We start from the raw sequence: 21,832 nt of genomic DNA on the forward strand, positions 1-21,832 counted from the left end.
AAGAACAATCTGATAGTTACAGTTGAAGTGGGAAGTTTACATACACTTATGTTGAAGTCATTAAAACTCGTTTTTCAACCACTCCACAAATTTCTTGTTAACAAACTATAGTGTTGGCAAGTCAGTTAGGACATCTACTTTGTTCATGACACAGGTAATTTTTCCAACAGTTGTTTACAGACAGATTATTTCACATATAAATCACTGTATCACAATTCCAGTGGGTCAGAAGTTTACATACACCAAATTGACTATGCCTTTAAACAGCTTGGAAAATTCCAGAAAATAATGTCATGGCTGTCACGACTTCTGCCGAAGTCGATGCCCCTCCTTGTTCGGGTGGTGCTCGGGCGGTCGACGTCACCGGTCTTCTAGCCATCATTGATCCATTTTTAATTTTCCATTGGTTTTGTCTTGTCTTCCTACACACCTGGTTCCAATCCCATTCATTACATGCTGTGTATTTAACCCTCTGTTTCCTCTCATGTCTTTGTCGGAGATTGTTTGTGGTTATGTGTTCGTGTATTTTGTATAGGTGTGCGATGGGTTAGTTTACCCATGTTTATTTTTATGTACGTTGGTTTCTTGGAGTTTGTTTTATATAAATTAAACTACTCCAGTTATACCAAGTTGGTTTCTCCTGCGCCTGACCTCCGTGCCACCTACACACAAGTCAATGACAATGGCTTTAGAAGCTTCTGATAGGCTAATTGACATCATTTTAGTCAATCGGAGGTGTTCCTGTGGATATATTTCAAGGCCTACTTTCAAACTCAGTGCCTCTTTGCTTGACATCATGGGAAATCAAAACAAATCAGCCAAGACCTCAGAAAACAAATTGTAGACCTCCACAAGTCTAGTTCATCCTTGGGAGCAATTTCCAAACGCCTGAAGATACCACGTTCATCTGTACAAACAATAGTACGCAAGTATAAACACCATGGGACCACGCAGCCATCATACTGCTCAGGAAAAAGAAACATTCTGTCTCCTAGAGATGAATGTACTTTGGTGCGAAAAGTGCAAATCAATCCCAGAACAACAGCAAAGGACCTTGTGAAGATGCTGGAGGAAACAGTTACAAATGTATCTATATCCACAGTAAAATGAGTCCTATATCGACATAACCTGAGCAAGGAAGAAGCCACTGCTCCAAAACTGCCATAAAAAAGCCAGACTACGGTTTGCAACTGCACATGGGGACAAAGATCGTACTTTTTGAAGAAATGTACTCTGGTCTCCATCGTTATGTTTGGAGAAAAAAGGGGGAAGCTTGCAAGCCGAAAAACACCATCCCAACCATGAAGCATGGGGGTGGCAGAATCATGTTGTGGGGGTGCTTTGCTGCAGGAGGGGCTGGTGCATTAAACAAAATAGATGGCATCATGAGGTAGGAAAATTATGTAGATATATTGAAGCAACATCTCAAGACATCAGTCAGGAAGTTAAAGCTTGGTCGCAAATGAGTCTTCCAAATGGACAATGACCCCAAGCATACATCCAAAGTTGTGGCAAAATGGCTTAAGGACAACAAAGTCAAGGTATTGGAGTGGCCATCACAAAGCCCTGACCTCAATCCCATAGAACAATTGTGGGCAGAACTGAAAAAGCGTGTACGAGCAAGAAGGCCTACAAACCTGACTGTTACACCAGCTCTGTCAGGAGGAATGGGCCAAAATTCACCCAACTTATTGTGGGAAGCTTGTGGAAGGCTAACCGAAATGTTTGACCAAAGTTAAACAATTTTAAAGGCAATGCTACCAAATACTAATTGAGTGTATGTAAACTTCTGACCCACTGGGAATGTGATGAAAGAAATTAAAGCTGAAATAAATAATTCTCTCTACTATTATTCTTACATTTCACGTTCTTAAAATAAAGTGGTGATCCTAACTGACCTAAGAAAGGGAATTTTTACTAGGATTAAATGTCAGGAATTGTGAAAAAACTGAGTTTAAATGTATTTGGCTAAGGTGTATGTAAACTTCCGACTTCAACTGTAAATGATCCCACAGTTGAATCCCTTATCAGATAAAAGCATTTCTGAATCTGATGATAGCAGAAGCTAATTTCTCTGTGTGAGTGTGCGTGTTCCTGCATGGGTGTGTAGATCTCTGTTCAGTGTAGTGGATATGTAGATCTCTGTCCAGTTTAGTGGATATGTAGATCTCTGTCCAGTTTAGTGGATATGTAGATCTCTGTCCAGTTTAGTGGATATGTAGATCTCTGTCCAGTTTAGTGGATATGTAGATCTCTGTTCAGTTTAGTGGATATGTAGATCTCTGTTCAGTTTAGTGGATATGTAGATCTCTGTCCAGTTTAGTGGATATGTAGATCTCTGTTCAGTTTAGTGGATATGTAGATCTCTGTTCAGTTTAGTGGATGTGTAGATCTCTGTTGCCAGTCTCTGTACAGCTTAGCACTAGAACTGACAGCAACAATAAGCTTCATTCTCAGGGTGTCATCTTTCCAAGCTAAATGAACCAGCATCTTCACTCATCTGCAGTCTGTACAATGACTGCAGGATGAAATAATGCTTATCTCTGCTAGGGTTGAGAGGTTCAACACAATGTTAAATAATTCATGAAAATCGTGGAATAAGGATGACAGAAACAATACAGGAAGAAGTTTAATTAGGAGGTGGATTTATAAAGTGGATTAAGGCATGCATTGATTAAAATGAATGAGTAAATGAATGGAATAAATGGGTTGTTTATTCAAGAACTGACTCAGACATTTAGACATATTTTGTCGGACGAAAACATAAGGAAAATGGAGGATATGATAATACAAGACGTCCCTTTGTTCAGGTCAAATCAGCTTTCAATGTTCTTTTTTTTGGAAGGAGTGTGTACACAGGCCTAGACTGTACTAAGTGTTGATTGATATTACCTCTTCACTTCTTCATTGTGTATTTCAAACTCTTACTCCTTTACCAATGAAGGGTCTTTTCAATGTCGTGCAGTAAAGTGGTCTCATACAAGCAGGGCAAACACATGAATATAGATCCCTCTGTTCTGTACGACATTAACATTTAATGATTTAACAAAATTAGGCATTGTAGACGTTACAGGGAGGGATCCTAGGAGGGAGGAGGGTACGCTAGTCAGCCTGATAACAGCCTGATAACAATTTGATGATATTTTGCAATTATTGTTTATTTGATTTGCGTCATTTGCTCAGATAGGCCTAGCTTTTACCCCTGAGCTCCATTGCACAATGATAGAGTACAGTCCAAGTCTAGCTTTTCTCCTCAGACTCTTGGATGTTGTTGTGCTTGGATTGAAGCTGTGATCTGGCTGTCATGCCTGCCTTATGTCTGTTCACATGGACCAGCCGTGATGGTATTCCCCACTGGCCAAGAGAGAGAGAAGAGAAGAGAAGAGAAGAGAAGAGAAGAGAAGAGAAGAGAAGAGAAGAGAAGAGAGAAAGAGATAGAGATAAAGAGAAAGAAGGTGTGGAACAATACCCAATAATGACAAAGCAAAAGCTGGTTTTTCGAAAAATGTAGCAAATTTATTTTAAAAAAAATTATGAAATATCACATTTACATAAGTATTCAGATCCTACACTCAGTACTTTGTTGAAGCACCTTCGGTTGCGATTACAGCCTTGAGTCTTCTTGGGTATGACGCTACAAGCTTGGCACACCTGTATTTGGGGAGTTTCTTCCATTCTTCTCTGCAGATCCTCTCAAGCTCTGTCTGGTTGGATGGGGAGGGTCGCTGCACAGCTATTTTCAGGTCTCTCCAGAGATGTTCGATCGGGTTCAAGTCCGAGCTCTGGCTGGGCCACTCAAGGACATTCAGAAACTTGTCGTGAAGCCACTCCTGCGTTGTCTTGGCTGTGTGCTTAGGGTCGTTGTCCTGTTGGAAGGTGAACCTTCGCCCCAGTCTGAGGTCCTGAGCGCTATGGAGCAGGTTTTCATAAAGGATCTCTCTGTACTTTGCTCCGTTCATCTTTTCCTCGATCCTGACTCGTCTCCCAGTCCCTGCCACTAAAAAACATCCCCACAGCATGATTCTGCCACCACCATGCTTCACTGTAGGGATGGTAGCAGGTTTCCTCCAGATGTGACGCTTGGCATTCAGGCCAAACAGTTCAATCTTGGTTTCATCTGACCAGAGAATCTTGTTTCTCATGGACTGAGAGTCCTTTAGGTGCCTTTTGGCAAACTCCATGCAGGCTGTCATGTGCCTTTTACTGAGGAGTGGTTTCCATCTGGCCACACTACCATAAAGGCCTGATTGGTGGAGTGCTGCAGAGAAGGACAACCATTTAAGAATGATGGAGGCCACTCTGTTCTTGGGGACCTTCAATGCTGCAGAAATGTTTTGGTACCCTTTCCCGGATCTGATCATCGACACAATCCTGTCTCGGAGCTCTACGGACAATTCCTTCGACCTCATGGCTTGGTTTTTGCTCTGACATGCACTGTCAATTGTGGGACCTTATATAGACAGGTGTGTGCCTTTCCAAATCATGTCTAATCAATTTAATTTACCATAGGTGGACTCCAATCAAGTTGTAGAAACATCTCAAGGATGATCAATGGAAACAGGATGTATCTGAGCTCAATTTCGATTCTCATAGCAAAGGATCTGAATTCTTATGTAAATAAGGTATTTCAGTTTTTTATTTTTAATACTTTTTTAAACATTTCTAAAAACCTGTTTTTGCTTTGTCATTATGGTGTGTAGATTTTCTTTAATCTATTTTAGAATAAGGCTGTAACGTAACAAAATGTGGAAAAAGGGCAGGGGTCTGAATACTTTCCGAATGCACTGTATATTGAAATAGAGAGAGAATGTGTGGGAGAGAGGCAGGAGAAGGAGAGAGTGAATGTGTGGGAGAGGAAGAGAAAGAGAGAGGCAGAGTGGAGGTGTGTGGGAGTAAGAGAGGGGGTGAGAGAGAAAGAGAGGGGGAGAGAGAGAAAACGAGGGGGAGAGAGAGAAAGCGAGGGGGAGAGTGTTCTGTAGTAATGGTGAATATTGGGGTCTGGACACCTGAGAGCCCAGATGCTTTCCCCTGAACACAAAAGCTGCCAATCTCTCACTCTCTCACTTTCTGCCTCTTCCCTCTCCCTGCTAATTGTAAGCCGTGCAGCCAAATTAGATGTATTTGCACATTGGAATTTAGCCTACCTTTTTATATACATCCATACTGCAGCACAGTGTATATTCCTCTTGCATTCTTGGACCCATTAACCTCTATGGGCTAGGTGGGACGCAAGCGTCCCACCCGTGGTGCACTCCATCAACAGCAGGTGCATTTCAAGAGCGGCAAATTTGAATCCAAATAAATGTCAAAATTCAAATTTTTCAAACATACAACTATTTTACACCCTTTGAAAGATAAACATCTCCTTAATCTAACCACGTTTTACGATTTCAAAAAGGTTTTACGGCGAAAGCATAAATTTAGAGTATGTTAGGACAGTACATTTACAAGAGTTGTGTGTAATGTTTTGTCAATTCAAAGACAGGGTCACCAAAACCATAAAACCAGCTAAAATGATGCACTAACCTTTTACAATCTCCATCAGATGACACTCCTAGGACATTATGTTAGACAATGCATGCATTTTTAGTTCTATCAAGTTCATATTTATATCCAAAAACAGCGTTTTACTATGGCATTGATGTTGAGGAAATCGTTTCCCTCCAATAACCGGCAGTCAAGTCAGCACCACAAATTAAATAATTAAAATTAGAAAACATTGGTAAAATATTATATTGTCATTTAAAGAATTATAGATTTACATCTCTTGAACGCAATCAACTTGCCAGATTTAAAAATAACCTTACTGGGAAATCACACTTTGCAATAATCTGAGCACTGCGCCCAGAAAAATACGCGTTGCGATACAGACTAGCCGTCATGTTGGGGAGATCTAAAATCGAAAATACTATGTAAATAATCCATTACCTTTGATTCTCTTCATCAGATGTCACTTCCAGGTATCACAGGTCCATAACGAATGTAGTTTTGTTCAAAAAAGCTCATCATTTATGTCCAAAAATCTCCGTCTTGTTAGCACATGATCTAAGCCCGCCGGACTTCACTTCATGAACGAGGGGAAAAAAATATATTTACGTTCGTTCAAACATGTCAAACGTTGTATAGCATAAATCATTAGGGCCTTTTTTAACCAGAACATGAATAATATTCAAGGTGGACGAATGCATTCTCTTTTATAACGTATTGGAACGAGGGTACCCAACATGAACTCGCGCGCCAGGTGTCTAATGGGCCATCATCGTTCCATGGCTCTTGTTCGGTCAGATCTCCCTCCAGAAGACTCAAAACACTTTGTAAAGGCTGGTGACATCTAGTGGAAGCAATAGGAAGTGCCAAAATATTCCTCAGCCCCTGTGTTTTTCAATGGCATAGGTTTAAAGGTAATACAACACATCAGGTATCCACTTCCTGTCAGAAAATGTCTCAGGGTTTTGCCTGCCAAATGAGTTCTGTTATACTCACAGACACCATTCAAACAGTTTTATAAACTTTAGGGTGTTTTCTATCCATATATAATAAGTATATGCATATTCTAGTTACTGGGTAGGATTAGTAACCAGATTAAATCGGGTACATTTTTTTATCCAGCCGTGCAAATACTGCCCCCTAGCCCCAACAGGTTAAAGGAATCTTCTCTTTAAACTCTCATTATCAACTCCTCTGACACTAGCAGGGTCAGGTTGTACCTGTAAAATATGATATATGCAAAGTGGAATTATATTCACAATTAACAATACTACTTGTTTTGTTTGAATACATTTAAAGTAGATCTTAGTTAGCTTTGTCTTAGGGTAGGAGTGCTGATCTAGGATCAGGTCCCCCCTGTCCATATAATCATATTCATTATGATCTAAAAGGCCAAACAGATCCTAGATCAGCACTCCTACTCTGAGAGGCCCAGGGATTTTCATTTCCCAGAGCTAGTGGCTCAGGTGAACGAACTGCTGACCCATTTCAACTGAACACATGACAATGTTTAAACCTGAAGGAATATAGGCCTAATCTCCATGTCTGCCTACTACTGTTGTACTGCATAGGTCTATGGGATTGTGTTGGAATTTGCCTAGTTTATTTTGGAGAATTGTACTAACCAGCCATAATGGAAGTACAATTCAAACAACCTAAAAGGGTTTTTCGGCTGTCCATAGGAGAACCCTTTGAAGAACTCTTTTTGGTTCCAGGTACAACCCTTTTCAGTTCCACATGGAACCCTTTCCAGAGAGTTCTACATGGAACCCAAAAGGGTTCTACCTTGAACCAAAAAGGGTTCTCCTATGGGGACAGCCAAAGAACCCTTTTGGAACTCTTTTTTTCTAAGAGTGTAGCCACTGTAGGCTACCCAGCCATAATGGAAGTATAGAAGAACTACATCAAAGCCTATTCACCATTTCCCAGGAGTTAGTTTCTTGAGCGTTGTGCACAATGTGTTGCTACTCCCTACCCACTTGAAAGTTGTTCTTGTAGCTTAACTGTGTATTCCCTCTGCATTTAGGGGAGCGACGTCGGTGGTGTGCAGATGTCGACAGAAGGGAACACTGAAGCCGTACGCTGTGAAAACACTGAAGAAAACAGTGAGTTCTCACTGGATGTTCATCATATTCTTAGTGTAATATTTTTACCCAGAGTACAACAGGTACATGTTTCTTCCTTAACCCAGTTCTGTTTTGTTTCTGCAGGTGGATAAGAAGATAGTTAGGACAGAGATAGGTGTTCTACTTCGACTCTCTCACCCAAACATTGTAAGGGTTCTACACACTTTTGTGCTGTCCTTGCATAGAATTAACAATTGTTATTATGTTTTTTATTGATACTGAATTTATGTTTGTTTTGTTTTATTTCTTTCAGATCAAACTAAAAGAGATCTTTGAGACCCCTTCAGAGATCAGTCTGGTCTTGGAACTTGTGACTGGAGGAGAGCTATTTGAAAGGTTAGTTAACTGCCTTAATGGTCACACGCACACGCACCCACACTCTCTGTACCATTCCTCTGTTACATCACAACATGTTTTTCTCTCAGGGTTGTGGAGAAGGGCTTCTACACTGAGCGGGATGCTGCTGATGCTGTCATACAAGTACTAGAAGCTGTTGCAGTAAGTTGACTTCCTTCCTCTGACACCTGTCAGAAAGTAGGCTAATAAATGTCTAGCAAACTCTTGACATACCGTAATGCTTTTGACCTGCATAGCTGGGGGGCACCATCACACATTCACTCTGCCTGTCCCTTTATCTATACATTGTAAAGAACAAAATGGCACCAATAGAACACTTTTTCCGTAATCAAATCCTAAATTTACTATCATTTGAACCAGCATTGTTGGACCAACAGTGTAAATGGATCAAGTATGCTGGATTTCATTGAGTCATCACATAACCATGTGGCTGTCTCTCACTGTGCTATCTTTGACATGTCATCAACATGGACCAAGGCATATGTCTTCTTCCTCATGTTAAGAGTCCTGTTGAACAGGCATTCCCATGTTAGTGTATTCCATGATCCTTTGTTAGATTGCTGTTGCTAAGGAGAATAGTTAAACAGTGATTTTTTTAAACACATAGACCCCTTTCCTTGGGGCGTTAGGTAGACTAGTGGTTAGAGAGTTGGGCAAGTAACCAAAAGGTTGCTGGATAAAATCCCCGAGCTGACAAGGTAAAAAATCTGTCGTTCTGCCCCTGAACAAGGCAGTTAACCCACTGTTCCCCGGAAGGCTGTCATTGTAAATAAGAATTTGTTCTTAATGTTCTTAACTTACTTGTCTAGTTAAATAAAGGTACAATTTTCCAGTACACGACACAATGACGTCACGCACACATGCGCGCGGCAGTAAGAAAGCCATCGCCAACTGCGCCCATTCCAACATATCCTAGATGTGTTTTATTACTTCTAAACAGAATACGTGTTTTGGGTTCTCATAGGCTTACAATTATGTTTCGATTCTTGCTTGAACAGTCGCTAAGATTATATTTGGCTGTGATCTTTTCAAAATAACTATTTTGGATGCAGCAGATGTTAGCTAGAATGCTATAGCTCAATGATACAAAGAGCCATTTTTTCTGGTTGAAGTTGAAGTGTTATTTTTAACCTCTATGGCCAGTGTAATCCCGTGGCGCGATATTCAAATACCTCAAAAATGCAAAAACTTAAATTTTTCAAACATATGACTATTTTACACCATTTTAAAGACAAGACTCTCGTTAATCTAACCACACTGTCCGATTTCAAAAAGGCTTTACAACGAAAGCAAAACATTAGATTATGTCAGCAGAGTACCCAGCCAGAAATAATCAGACACCCATTTTTCAAGCTAGCATATAATGTCACATAAACCCAAACCACAGCTAAATGCAGCACTAACCTTTGATGATCTTCATCAGATGACAACCCTAGGACATTATGTTATACAATACATGCATGTTTTGTTCAATCAAGTTCATATTTATATCAAAAACCAGCTTTTTACATTAGCACGTGACTAGCATGTGACTAGCATTCCCACCGAACACTGCCGGTGAATTTACTAAATTACTCACGATAAACGTTCACAAAAAACACAACAATTATTTTAAGAATTATAGATACAGAACTCCTCTATGCACTCGATATGTCCGATTTTAAAATAGCTTTTCGGTGAAAGCACATTTTGCAATATTCTCAGTCGATAGCCCGGCATCACAGGGCTAGCTATTTAGACACCCAGCAAGTTTAGCACTCACCAAAGTCAGATTTACTATAAGAAAAATGTTATTACCTTTGCTGTTCTTCGTCAGAATGCACTCCCAGGACTTCTACTTCAATAACAAATGTCGGTTTGGTCCCAAATAATCCATTGTTATATCCAAATAGCGGCGTTTTGTTCGTGCGTTCAAGACACTATCCGAAAGGGTAAATAAGGGTGACGAGCATGGCGCATTTCGTGACAAAAAAATTCTAAATATTCCATTACCGTACTTCGAAGCATGTCAACCGCTGTTTAAAATCAATTTTTATGCCATTTTTCTCGTAAAAAAGCGATAATATTCCGACCGGGAATCTGCGTTTAGGTAAAAAGAGGAAAGAAAATAAAGCATGGGGTCGACTCGTGCACGCGCATTGTCCTCCATTGTCCTCTGATCGGCCACTTGCCAAACGCGATAATGTGTTTCAGCCAGAGGCTGCCTCGATATCATTCAGCTTTTTCCCGGGCTCTGAGAGCCTATGGGAGCCGTAGGAAGTGTCACGTTACAGCAAAGATCCTCATTCTTCAATAAAAAGAGCCAAGATGAACAACAACTTGTCAGACAGGCCACTTCCTGTTCAGAATCTTCTCAGGTTTTTGCCTGCCATATGAGTTCTGTTATACTCACAGACACCATTCAAACAGTTTTAGAAACTTTAGGGTGTTTTCTATCCAAAGCCAATAATTTTATGCATATTCTAGTTACTGGGCAGGAGTAGTAACCAGATTAAATCGGGTACGTTTTTTATCCGGCCGTGTCAATACTGCCCCCTTGCCCTAACAGGTTTTAAGTATAATGCAGTTGATTTGCGATGATGACACAAACATTATGTTAAGCAGGACATTCATACGAGCCTTAAAATCCAATTATAATAATCCAAAAGTTGTGTGAAATGCACTTATAAGCAACATGTAAACAAAGGATTTCTATAAGAACTCCCCCTTGTTCAGTCACCAACTTGCCGCACGTCGCCCCCGTGCGGCAATGTTTGCAACACAGCGGTCTGTTGAAATCAGTTCAGGGCTTGTTTGTATAGGCAGTCTGAAACGGGCTGGTTTCCCAACGAGCTGAATGAGGAGAAAAAAAAACTGGATTTCTGAAGCCTCCAGATCTTGTTTAAGTTTCCTTGTGTTGTTGAGCAAGCGTCGAGGAAGTCTCTGTTCCGTGTTGATTGGGAGTGATGTATTTACAGTGTACACGGCCACTTCGGAAACGGCGGAGAGGTTCTGCAGTCTGTCTGTTACATGATCAAAGCCATCTGGATATCGAGCTAACGTCCCAGTGGAGCATCTTGGTAGCCTCATGTCCGGCCAATCTCAATGGCACGTCTACACTTAAATCCCCACTCTGTTAGTGACAGATTTTAGTCTTTTATTATAAGCATCTCATTTGGTGTTATCTTAGTATCCCAATGTGTTTATTATTTTAGACACGGAGAATCTGGAACCCCGTTTTAGATCCGTTAAACTGTTTACTGTAAAAGGCGGTATTAGGCTAGGTAAGGTTCTTGATGTTGAGATTTAAGATTGAGACGTAATATTTTCCTCATTGGCCAAATACATCGGCTCGCCCACCTCTCACGTACTTTACTTTCTCTGGCAGAAGAAATCCACTGTCAATGAGAACACCGAGCTGTGTCGTTGGCCTATTGGCCAGAAAATCTTATTTTGAGTGGTGCTATGGCAGCCGTGGGAGACCTGAGATATCTGTGGTGGTATGTGCGTGTGTAGTGGGGGCTACTGTATTCCCTCCTGCCTTCTCTTCATCCCTCCATCCCACACTATACTTGTCAGATGAGAGAGGACACCTTATCTGTGTCAGCTCCATAGAGCTCTGTGCAGGAGAGAATTCCCCTCTGACATCACAGCCATTACACTGAGGGGTTGTGACAATACATAGTGTGGGGAGAAAATGATGCCTTCATTCACTGTGAACGAGGTCTATTCAACCTAGCCATTCCCAATGAGAAAATATGACTGTTTTGTTACATAATAAGGATAGCTCATTCAGTACTAACCTTGATGCTTAGCATTTTCATTCCAGTGGAATGGAATGTGGTTCTTTAACAGCTTAATGTTACATAAGAAACTAGGGATTTGCATAACCACTAACCCACCCACAGCGTGCAGAAGATAAGTTATACAATAGGTTGCTTTACAAACAGATGTCATTATCAAGACAGTGAGCCGTAGACGCTATACCTTATCCATGACACTACAAAGTCTTTGAACATATTGCTTTCCCTCACTTGAATCCCACCTCTTCTTTTCAATGGCCAGCTTATCAAGGTAGCTGCCTTGTGCTGCTGTTTTCTGTAACTGGGTAGACTTCTATGTCCCACATTGCCTTGTTTGATGAGTTACTGTGTTAACACTGGTGAAAGTACTCGCTGAACCCAAGAATAGTTTAAATCATGCGTACGTCCAGTACACAGTATCATCGCACAGTGTACAGGAAACTGCCAAAATAAAGGAAGCACCAACATAAAGTGTGTTAATAGGGTGTTGAGCTGCTAGAACAGCTTCAATGCACCTTGGCATAGATTCTACAAGTGTCTGGAACTCTATTGGAGGGATGCGACACCATTCTTCCACTAAAACAAATTGTTGGTGGTGGAAAACACTTATTGAGGTGTTGCTCCAGAAGTGTTCAATTGGGTTGGCATCTGATACACACACACACACAGCTTAGAATAGGCAATGATAAGGTAATTCAACTTTGCATATCCATAGAACATTTTCAACAGTGCACTATTTTTATTTATTTATGTAACCTTTATTTAACTAGGCAAGTCATTTTCAATGACTGCCTAGGAACAGTGGGTTACCTGCCTGTTCAGGGGCAGAACAACAGATTTGTATCTTGTCAGCTCAGGGATTTGAACTTGCAACCTTTCGGTTACTAGTCCAACACTCTAACACTTCTGGAGGCTACCCTGCCGCCCCAGTGCACTATAAAGCAGGAATGTTATGGTTCTCTGTAGAAAATGAATTGTGGGAGCGGGCACCGATTCATTCGGCGGTGCTGAATCCCAAAATCCCCAAACAGTCCAGCTCCATACACACCAGCAGACAAATCAATAGCACAAGACGTGTGTAGGAGTCATACAGCCACCTGGGTGCTATGGTGTTGCCTTGTGTCTTTGTCTTTATCCAGTACCTGCATGAGAACGGCGTGGTGCACCGAGACCTGAAACCTGAGAACCTCCTATACGCTACCGCAGCACCAGATGCTCCCCTCAAAATAGGTTGGTGGGGTTACTCAATACCCTGTGGGATTCACTACGATTATCCCAAAGAACATCCATTGACTCTGTTGTGCTATCAGAGACAGAACTGACTTGATCAGACATAATTAGGAAATCAATAACAACGATTATATTCTATTGGAATGATCTATTACTATTTTCTATTCTACCGGTATTCTATTCTACTATTTTATTCTAAATACCAGATATTAGGACTTCCAGAAAGAGGCATCATTTTTAATATAGCTCTGTCTCTCTCTATCATTTTGCAGCTGATTTTGGTCTGTCGAAGGTCATCGATGATCAGGTCACAATGAAGACTGTTTGTGGTACACCAGGATACTGTGGTAAGTTGAAACCCATTACTGTAATGCTTTTTCATTCTCTTGGAACATAATATTTGCTAGCTACAGGACTAGAGATTGCCATTTCAGACCAAGCAGATTTTTCTTGTATTGGTTGCATGCTTAACTTGCCAAGATTTGAGCAGAGAAGGTTACCATGAGGGGTGTATATTGTAATGTTTATCCACATACTACATAGTACATTTTTCCTTGGATAAATAATTACTGAGTAAGAATTCCCTACTCTGTTTTCACCACTGTCTCTCTCCTTCCCCCTTGTGCTGCCTCTCCCTCCCTCCCGCCCTCCATCCTGCTCTTCTCTTTTTCATCTCCCCCTCCCCCCTATCTATCCTTCCTCCCCTCCCTCCAGCCCCCGAGATTCTGCGAGGAAGTGCTTATGGACCTGAGGTTGACGTGTGGTCGGTGGGAGTTATCACGTATATCTTGTAAGGGATACCAGCCCCTCAAAAGTTTACTTGAACCCTGAATCACATCATTAAAAGACATCGGTTATTTTGACACTCAACAGTTTTATTCATTTGTTAGCAGCCCCAAAAAATACATCAAGAATTTGTGTGTTCTTTCTTTGAGGAATTACAGACCCTTTTAAGTTGTATTTTTCGGTCATTTGGTTTCTGAACCAAGGGTGTTGGTGCATTCCTGTTGTATAGCTTCTGAGTGATTTTGTTTCTTTCACATACTGATTGGTATCCATATTTGATTTGATTCAGTATGTGGTTGTGAGTTCCCCATTATACAGCAAGCCAGGAAACGGTAGTGCAACTGGTAGCAACAGCATTCAGAAGAATCACTGTTATACAGACTCACTACTAGTTAATGAATATTAAACTGTAAAAAAATAACATATTTTGAAGGCACATCAATCTGGGAGAATAAGAGACTGTGTGACTAGAAAGCCTTAGTGCAAGGAGGATTGGACCTCTAATAGAGTTGTAGCTTGGGCCCCTGCTGCTATCAGATCCTGTCAGACTGTAGCCAGCTATTGAATCAATAGACAGGAGCTGTCTGTGGTTGATGTATGCCTCGTATTTCATCCTCCCTGAAAGGCTATGTGGCTTTGAACCATTCTTCGATGAAAGAGGGGACCAGTACATGTTCAAGAGGATCCTCAACTGTGAATATGAGTTTGTCTCCCCCTGGTGGGACAATGTGTCCTTCAACGCCAAGGACCTGGTGAGTTTTATTGACTTTTACCAGGGGTGTATTTATGATACCAATTCTGTCACAAAACGTTTTGTCTGTTGCAAAATGTTATTCAATGAAAACTAGAGTTTCTATTGGACAAATTCAGGTTGGTCCCATCCCGTTTTGTTCCGCTTGCTTCTGTTTGTTTCTGTTTGGTTCTTAGTTAAGACACCCCTGGGGTCCTGAGGTTACCACAGTCACGCTGGCAAAAATGTTCCCCTGGTACTTAGGCGTAATTGATAAATCAGTAATTGGTGGAGAATGAAAACCTAGTTCCGTGGGAGACCTACTGGCTGCATTGTAGAAGAGAGGAAGTAGCAAGCGAGAGGCATAACTGGACCCACAATCTGTCTTCTCCAGCAAGTGGTGCTTTTCCTCTTTTTTTGCTCACCAAGAGATGAGTTTTGTATGGAGGTTAATGAGAGTGTCGAATTTAAATGTATTTGTTTTTTAAAATGTTACCTAACCCGGACGACCCTGGGCCAATTGTGCAACACCCTATGGGACTCCCAATCATGGCCAGTTGTGATACAACCTGGATTCGAACCAGGGTGTCTGTAGTGACGCCTCAAGCACTGAGATGCAGTGCCTTATTTGATCGAATAGAAGTTTCGTAATGCTTAGGTTTTTACGAGTTTACTGATATACATAGGACATGTGACATCCCGGCAACTTTGGAAAAAAACACTTTCTATCAGAGTTGTGCCTTTGGCTAGAATGGTCCCACCTGATCTTGCCTCCTCCTGACTGCCTTCCATTTGTGAAGACGTTTCTTTTCATTGTTAGAGCGCTCAATATAATGGATTATCTGTGATTGTGCCATTGGGTCAGGTGAAATGTTTCCCAGGTGAAATGTCAGTGTGAGTGTGTGCATGTTGGGGGTGGCAGGTAGCCTAGTGGTTAGAGTGTTGGACTAGTAACCGAAAGGTTGCAATATCGAATCCCCGAGCTGACAACGTAAAAATATGTCATTCTGCTCCTGAACAAGGCAGTTAACCCACTGTTCCTAGGCTATATATTGGTGTGTCTGATTATCAAAGAATGTAAAAAAGGAGGGTAACTAGAAATGCAGGGCAGACAGACTACATCCATCTCTTACTGTACATTCTGAATTTTATCTCCACATTATGAACTGAACTGTTATGTGGACAGAAACCTGCGTAAACAGCATCCAAGAAAATAATGAATTCAGTCTCAGTGACCCAGTTACTAACCATATATGACATACTGCTGTCCTGTAGGTGAGAAAGCTGATTGTCCAGGATCCATATAAACGGCTGACGACCTTGCAAGCGCTGGAGCACCCCTGGGTGACTGGGAAGGCAGTTAACTCAGCCCATATGGACACTGCTCAGAAGAAACTGCAGGAGTTCAATGCACGCCGAAAACTCAAGGTAGATGCAAAACAACGTTTCTCAATAGGATTTTGTACAGTGGTTGAGGGCAAGTAGTACCTTGTCTAATTTATTGATGTCAGGAGATTTTAAAGTCATGATTGTGTAGTTGTGTCAAGATCCTTTGAATGTATTTTGAATGCAAGCATAGACAAACATAAACTCAGCAAAAAAAGAAACGTCCTCTCACTGTCAACTGCGTTTATTTTCAGCAAACTTAACATGTGTAAATATTTGTATGAACATAACAAGTTTCAACAACTGAGTCATAAACTGAACAAGTTCCACAGACATGTGACTAACAGAAATGGAATAAGGCGTCCCTGAACAAAGGGGGGGGGGTGAAAATCCAAAGTAACAGTCAGTATCTGGTGTGGCCACCAGCTGCATTAAGTACTGTAGTACATCTTCTCCTCATGGACTGCACCAGATTTGCCAGTTCTTGCTGTGAGATGTTACCCCACTCTTCCACCAAGGCACCAACAAGTTCTCGGACATTTCTGGGGGGAATGGCCCTAGCCCTCATCCTCCGATCCAACAGGTCCCAGACATGCTCAATGTGATTGAGATCCGGACTCTTCGCTGGCCATAGAAGAACACTGACATTCCTGTCTTGCAGGAAAGTACGCACAGAACGAGCAGTATGGCTGGTGGCATTGTCATGCTGGAGGGTCATGTCAGGATGAGCCTGCAGGAAGGGTACCACATGAAGGGGGAGGATGTCTTCCCTGTAACGCACAGCGTTGAGATTGCCTGCAATGACAACAAGCTTGCCTGCAATGACCCTCCACCTCCAAATCAATCCCGCTCCAGAGTACAGGCCTCGGTGTAATGCTCATTCCTTCGACGATAAACGCGAATCTGACCATCACCCCTGGTGAAACAAAACCGCAACTCGTCAGTAAAGAACACTTTTTGCCAGTCCTGTCTGGTCCAGCGACGGTGGGTTTGTGCCCATAGGCGATGTTGTTGCCGGTGATGTCTGGTGAGGACCTGCCTTACAACAGGCCTAAATTTACAAGCCCTCAGTTCAGCTTCTCTCAGCCTATTGTGGACAGTCTGAGCACTGATGGAGGGATTGTGCGTTCCTGGTGTCACTTGGGCAGTTTTTGTTTCCATCCTGTACCTGTCCCGCTGGTGTGATTTTCGGATGAACCGATCCTGTGCAGGTGTTGTTACACGTGGTCTACCACTGCGAGGACGATCAGCTGTCCACTCCCTGTAGTGCTGTCTTAGGCGTCTCACAGTACGGACATTGCAATTTATTGCCCTGGCCACATCTGCAGTCCTGATGCCTCCTTGCAGCATGCCTAAGGCAAGTTCACGCAGATGAGCAGGGACCCTGGGCATCTTTCTTTTGGTGTTTTCCAGAGCCAGTAGAAAGGCCTCTTTAGTGTCCTAAGTTTTCATAACTGTGACCTTAATTGCCTACAGTCAGTAAACTGTTAGTTTCTTAACGACTGTTCCACAGGTGCATGTTCATTAATTGTTTATGGATCATTGAACAAGCATGGGAAACAGTGTTTAAACCCTTTACAATGAAGATCTGTGAAGTTATTTGGATTTTTACGAATTATCTTTTTTTATACATTTTTTTTTTTTTTTTTTTTTTTACCTTTATTTAACCAGGTTAAATGAGTGCTATAATACCTAGATTCATCAGCATAGTCAGAGTGGGCCTACACATGAATCGTAAACTGTGTCAATGAATGATATACTGTGTACTGTGTGTTCGTTGACAGGCTGCAGTAAAGGCCGTGGTGGCTTCGTCACGATTGGGCAGCGCTGGCAGTCACGGCAATGCTGACAACAGCAAGAACATCAACTGCAACAACTCCGCCAATCAGAAAGAGGCACAAGAGGAGCAGCCACGGAACGACCAATCACAGTCAAAGATCCAGGAAGGATCCTAACTGTGGATCTCCTCTGTTGTTGTGACCCTGTGCAGACATTCTACCCTCCTGTTGGACTGTGAAATTGCTGAGAGGAGCTATGTGATCTCACCTGTACTGGAGATACTCTGCCTGGCTTTATTGCATGTGACTGATTTATTAAACGATGTACAACCATATTGACTCGGTACATTGGAACGACATGCCTACAAGTATTTAAAGTAAATGTGAAATCAGAGTTTACTACTGCACATTCCCATTTCATAACTCACACAAGTAGCTTCATTGGATGGTTTATCTCTTCCATTATACCATGTTATAACTGCAAAATGGCCTCCAAGTGTTCCCAGTATTAATTTGCCAGTTTGTAAATTAATTCATAACATTTGGCAGAATAAGCATAGTAGGTCAATATGTGTTCTGGTAATCATCATGCTGCTTTGGTGACAGAATATAGACTGAAGAATCGATCTAGGTTGATTTTCAATACTGGTTGAGTAAGTCGACAGTATCTGGAGAACTGGTTGGACACATTTTCCAGGCGGTCATAAATTTAACCTTTATTACAACTTCTAAGGAGAATGCCTTATTATTGTATCTTATTAACTGGATTTTACACTCCCTTTGTAAGAAATATTTCATATCTTGTTAAGAAATGTTCAAATCAATCAATTGCACAATGATTGTGTTGAAATTGACTTTCAAGGAACATAAGGTTATTTCATAGTGTAGAGTTGTTTTATCATTAAGAACTTTTCACTTTTGTATACCAAAATATGTTGTGTACAACTGAAAAGGCACCCCAGTTTTTTTATTGCCAAATACACCATTTGCAGGGAAATGGATGAGTAGATAAAATTTGATTTGATTTGATGTAGCTATTCAGTGCCAAAATTGTTTGAGGCTGCTGCTTTATTTGATAATATCCCACCTCTGTCATATACAATTGAAGAGACTGTAATCTTAGTGCAAATATTTACCTCTCATTATAAACTGGGTGGTTCGAGCCCTGAATGCTTATTGGCTGACATCAGTGGTATATCAGACCGTATACCACGGGTATGACAAAACATATTATTTTTACTGCTCTAATTACATTGGTAACCAGTTTATAATAGCAATAAGGAATCTTGGGGGTTTGTGGTATATGGCCAATATACCACGGCTAAGGGCTGTATCCAGGCGCTGCGCATTGCGTCGTGCATAAGAACAGCCCTCAGACGTGGTATATTGGCCATATACCACCCCCCCTCGTGCCTTATTGCTTAATTAACCCATAAACTGACATGCTGTGTTATGGAATGATTTTTTTAATCTACAAAGAAAAAGCTGTATATTGAATTTTAGCATGCTTTTGCCCTCAGTATAAAGGAATGATGTGGATAATATATGCATGTAGGAATGTTGAATTGAACTGCTGCGGTTGCCTGTAGAAATGCACTATAGTTGGCTGACATCACATGACGGACGTAATCTGTGTTAAACAGTGAAGTATTAGAGCCCTCTTAAGACATTAACTTGATATTCCTTTTATATGCTCAAGGAAACATTAAATAATTCAATGTTGTCTTAAAATGGTTACCATTAACATTGATTTGGTAAGGACTGCAGGATTAAAAAAATAATAAACAATATGAAGTTACATATGTTTGGGCAATTTTGTATATCAGACGGCTTATGTACTTTTTGAACTTGTATACAAATGGTTTTTATTATTTTTAGTGACCTACCATTTCCAGTGTTTCCGCTACATTGTAGATGAACTAGGTGGGGTGGTCTCCATCGCTCAGTACTGGAATATGCCCCTATACTGACCAATGTCTATGGTATAATGTATGTAACAGGTCAGTGTGGAGAGAGAGTGAAATGTAAGGGGCATCTATGGATCCTGTGGTGCAAAGGTGAGAGCACTACCCTGGGCATAGGCAGTAGTATTCTGACATACACCATGTTACAGAATTACCCCTCTCTCTCAAACTTTCCTCCCATTTGAACCAAGCCCATGCCAATGGGTAAGCTCCTCCAAAGACCATCCCACTGCTGCCACCAATGTAAGAGGCCGAGGTGGAGAAAGAGTGATGGGGCATGATCATTGGGCACGATCCATGGATCCTGCAATTGGGCACTACTCCTTATAGCAGAACACTCACATACACCTTGCTTACAAAACATATACAGTATATATATACATGCATAGATGGCGGCAGGTAGCCTAGGGTTACTGTCTGCTCCCGCTCTTCCTCCCCCTGGCGCTCGGATCCCCAGCATTACGCACTCAAGCCACCATCAATACGCACACCTGCCTTCCCCCCCGTCACGCACATCAGCAATCATTGGACTCACTTTGACTCAATTACTATCTGTCTGTTCCCAAGCTCAATTCCCTGCTTCGGGATTGTCATATGTCCATGTTACCCGTGTTCTGACGCTGTTCCTGTCTTGTTCTATGTCTGTTCCCTATTAAATGTTTGACTCCCCGTATCTGCTCCACTCCTTACACCTGGAGGTTAAACTCGTTGGGTCAGTAAACGAAAGGTCGCTGATTTCAATCCCTGAGCCGACTAGCTGACAAATCTGCCAATGTGCCCGCTTTACCCTAATTGCATCTGCAAGTTGCTCTGGATAGGAGCATCTGCTAAATGACGTGAATATATATACTACCTCACTAACCGGCGTCTGTATGTAGCCTTGCTACTTTTATAGCCTCGCTACTGTTTTTCACTGTCTTTTTACTGTTGTTTTTATTTCTTTACTTACCTGTTGTTCACCTAATACCTTTTTTTGCACTATTGGTTAGAGCCTGTAAGTAAGCATTTCACTGTAAGGTGAACCTATTGTATTCGGCGCAGGTGACAAATAAACTTTGATTGGATTTGACGGTAGAGAAATTAACATTCCATTTTCTGGCAACAACTCTGGTGGATTTTCCTGCTTTCGGCATGCCAATTGCACGCTCCCTCAAAACGTGAGGCATCTGTGGTATTGTGTTGTGTGACAAAACTGTACATTTTAGAGTGGCCTTTTATTGTCTTCAACACAAAGTGCACGTGTGTAATAATCTTGCTGTTTAATCAACTGTCAGGTGGATGGATTATCTTGGCAAAGTAGAAATGCTCACTCACAGGGATGTACAGTGCCTTTGTAAAGTATGTTAGGTTACAGCCTTATTCTAAAATTGATTAAATAGTTTTTTCCCTCATCTATCTACACCCAATACCCCATAATGACAAAGCAAAAACAGTTTTTTAGAAAAAACTGAAATATCACATTTACATAAGTATTCAACCCTGCACTTAGTACTTTGTTGAAGCACATTTTACAGCTATTACAGCCTCGAGTCTTCTTGGTTATGACGCTACAAGCTTGGCACAACTGTATTTGGGGAGTTTCTCCCATTCTTCTCTGCAGATCCTTTCAAGTTCTGTCAGGTTGAATGGGGTGCGTTGCTGCACAGCTATTTTCAGGTCTCTCCAGACATGTTCGATGGGGTTCAAGCCATGGCTCTGGCTGGGCCACTCAAGGACATTCAGAGACTTGTCCCAAAGTCACTCCTGTGTTGTCTTGGCTGTGTGCTTAGGGTCGTTGTCCTGTTGGAAGGTGAACCTTTGCCCCAGTCAGGTTTACATTGTAGAATAATAGTGAAGACATCAAAACGATGTAATAACACATACAGAATCATGTAGTAACCAAAAAAGTGTTTATTTGAGATTCTTCAAAGTAGCCACCCTTTGCCTTGATGACAGCTTTGCGCACTCTTGGCATTCTCTCAACCAGATTCATGAGGTTGTCACCTGGAATGCATTTCAATTAACAGGTGTGCCTTGTTAAATGTTAATTTGTGGATGCGTTTGAGCCAATCAGTTGTGTTGTGACAAAGTATGGGTGGTATACAGAAGATGGCCCTATTTTGTATAAGGTAGTTGTTGTGAATTTGTTAGAATACTTGTTAGATTTTACTGCATAGTCTAGAAGCACAAGCATTTCGCTACACTCACATTAACATCTGCTAACCAT

General features: G+C 41.5%; 1 protein-coding gene across 1 annotated transcript in view; it reads left to right on the top strand.

Annotated features, from left to right (window-relative positions):
• Positions 1-19,460, top strand: part of LOC106568343 (calcium/calmodulin-dependent protein kinase type IV) — a 33,746-nt gene extending 14,286 nt beyond the window's left edge. Inside the window, exons 3-12 of the mRNA XM_014138606.2 lie at positions 7,514-7,592; positions 7,698-7,760; positions 7,867-7,949; positions 8,039-8,111; positions 12,892-12,982; positions 13,255-13,329; positions 13,697-13,772; positions 14,394-14,520; positions 15,774-15,926; positions 17,669-19,460. Coding sequence (XP_013994081.1) covers positions 7,514-7,592; positions 7,698-7,760; positions 7,867-7,949; positions 8,039-8,111; positions 12,892-12,982; positions 13,255-13,329; positions 13,697-13,772; positions 14,394-14,520; positions 15,774-15,926; positions 17,669-17,839 — 991 coding nt within the window. The 3' untranslated portion in view covers positions 17,840-19,460. The remainder of the gene's footprint in view (positions 1-7,513; positions 7,593-7,697; positions 7,761-7,866; positions 7,950-8,038; positions 8,112-12,891; positions 12,983-13,254; positions 13,330-13,696; positions 13,773-14,393; positions 14,521-15,773; positions 15,927-17,668) is intronic.
• The last annotated feature ends 2,372 nt before the right edge of the window (positions 19,461-21,832 follow it).

This window comes from Salmo salar, chromosome ssa13 (genome assembly GCF_905237065.1).
Source record: "Salmo salar chromosome ssa13, Ssal_v3.1, whole genome shotgun sequence".
Taxonomy (NCBI): Eukaryota; Metazoa; Chordata; class Actinopteri; order Salmoniformes; family Salmonidae; genus Salmo; species Salmo salar.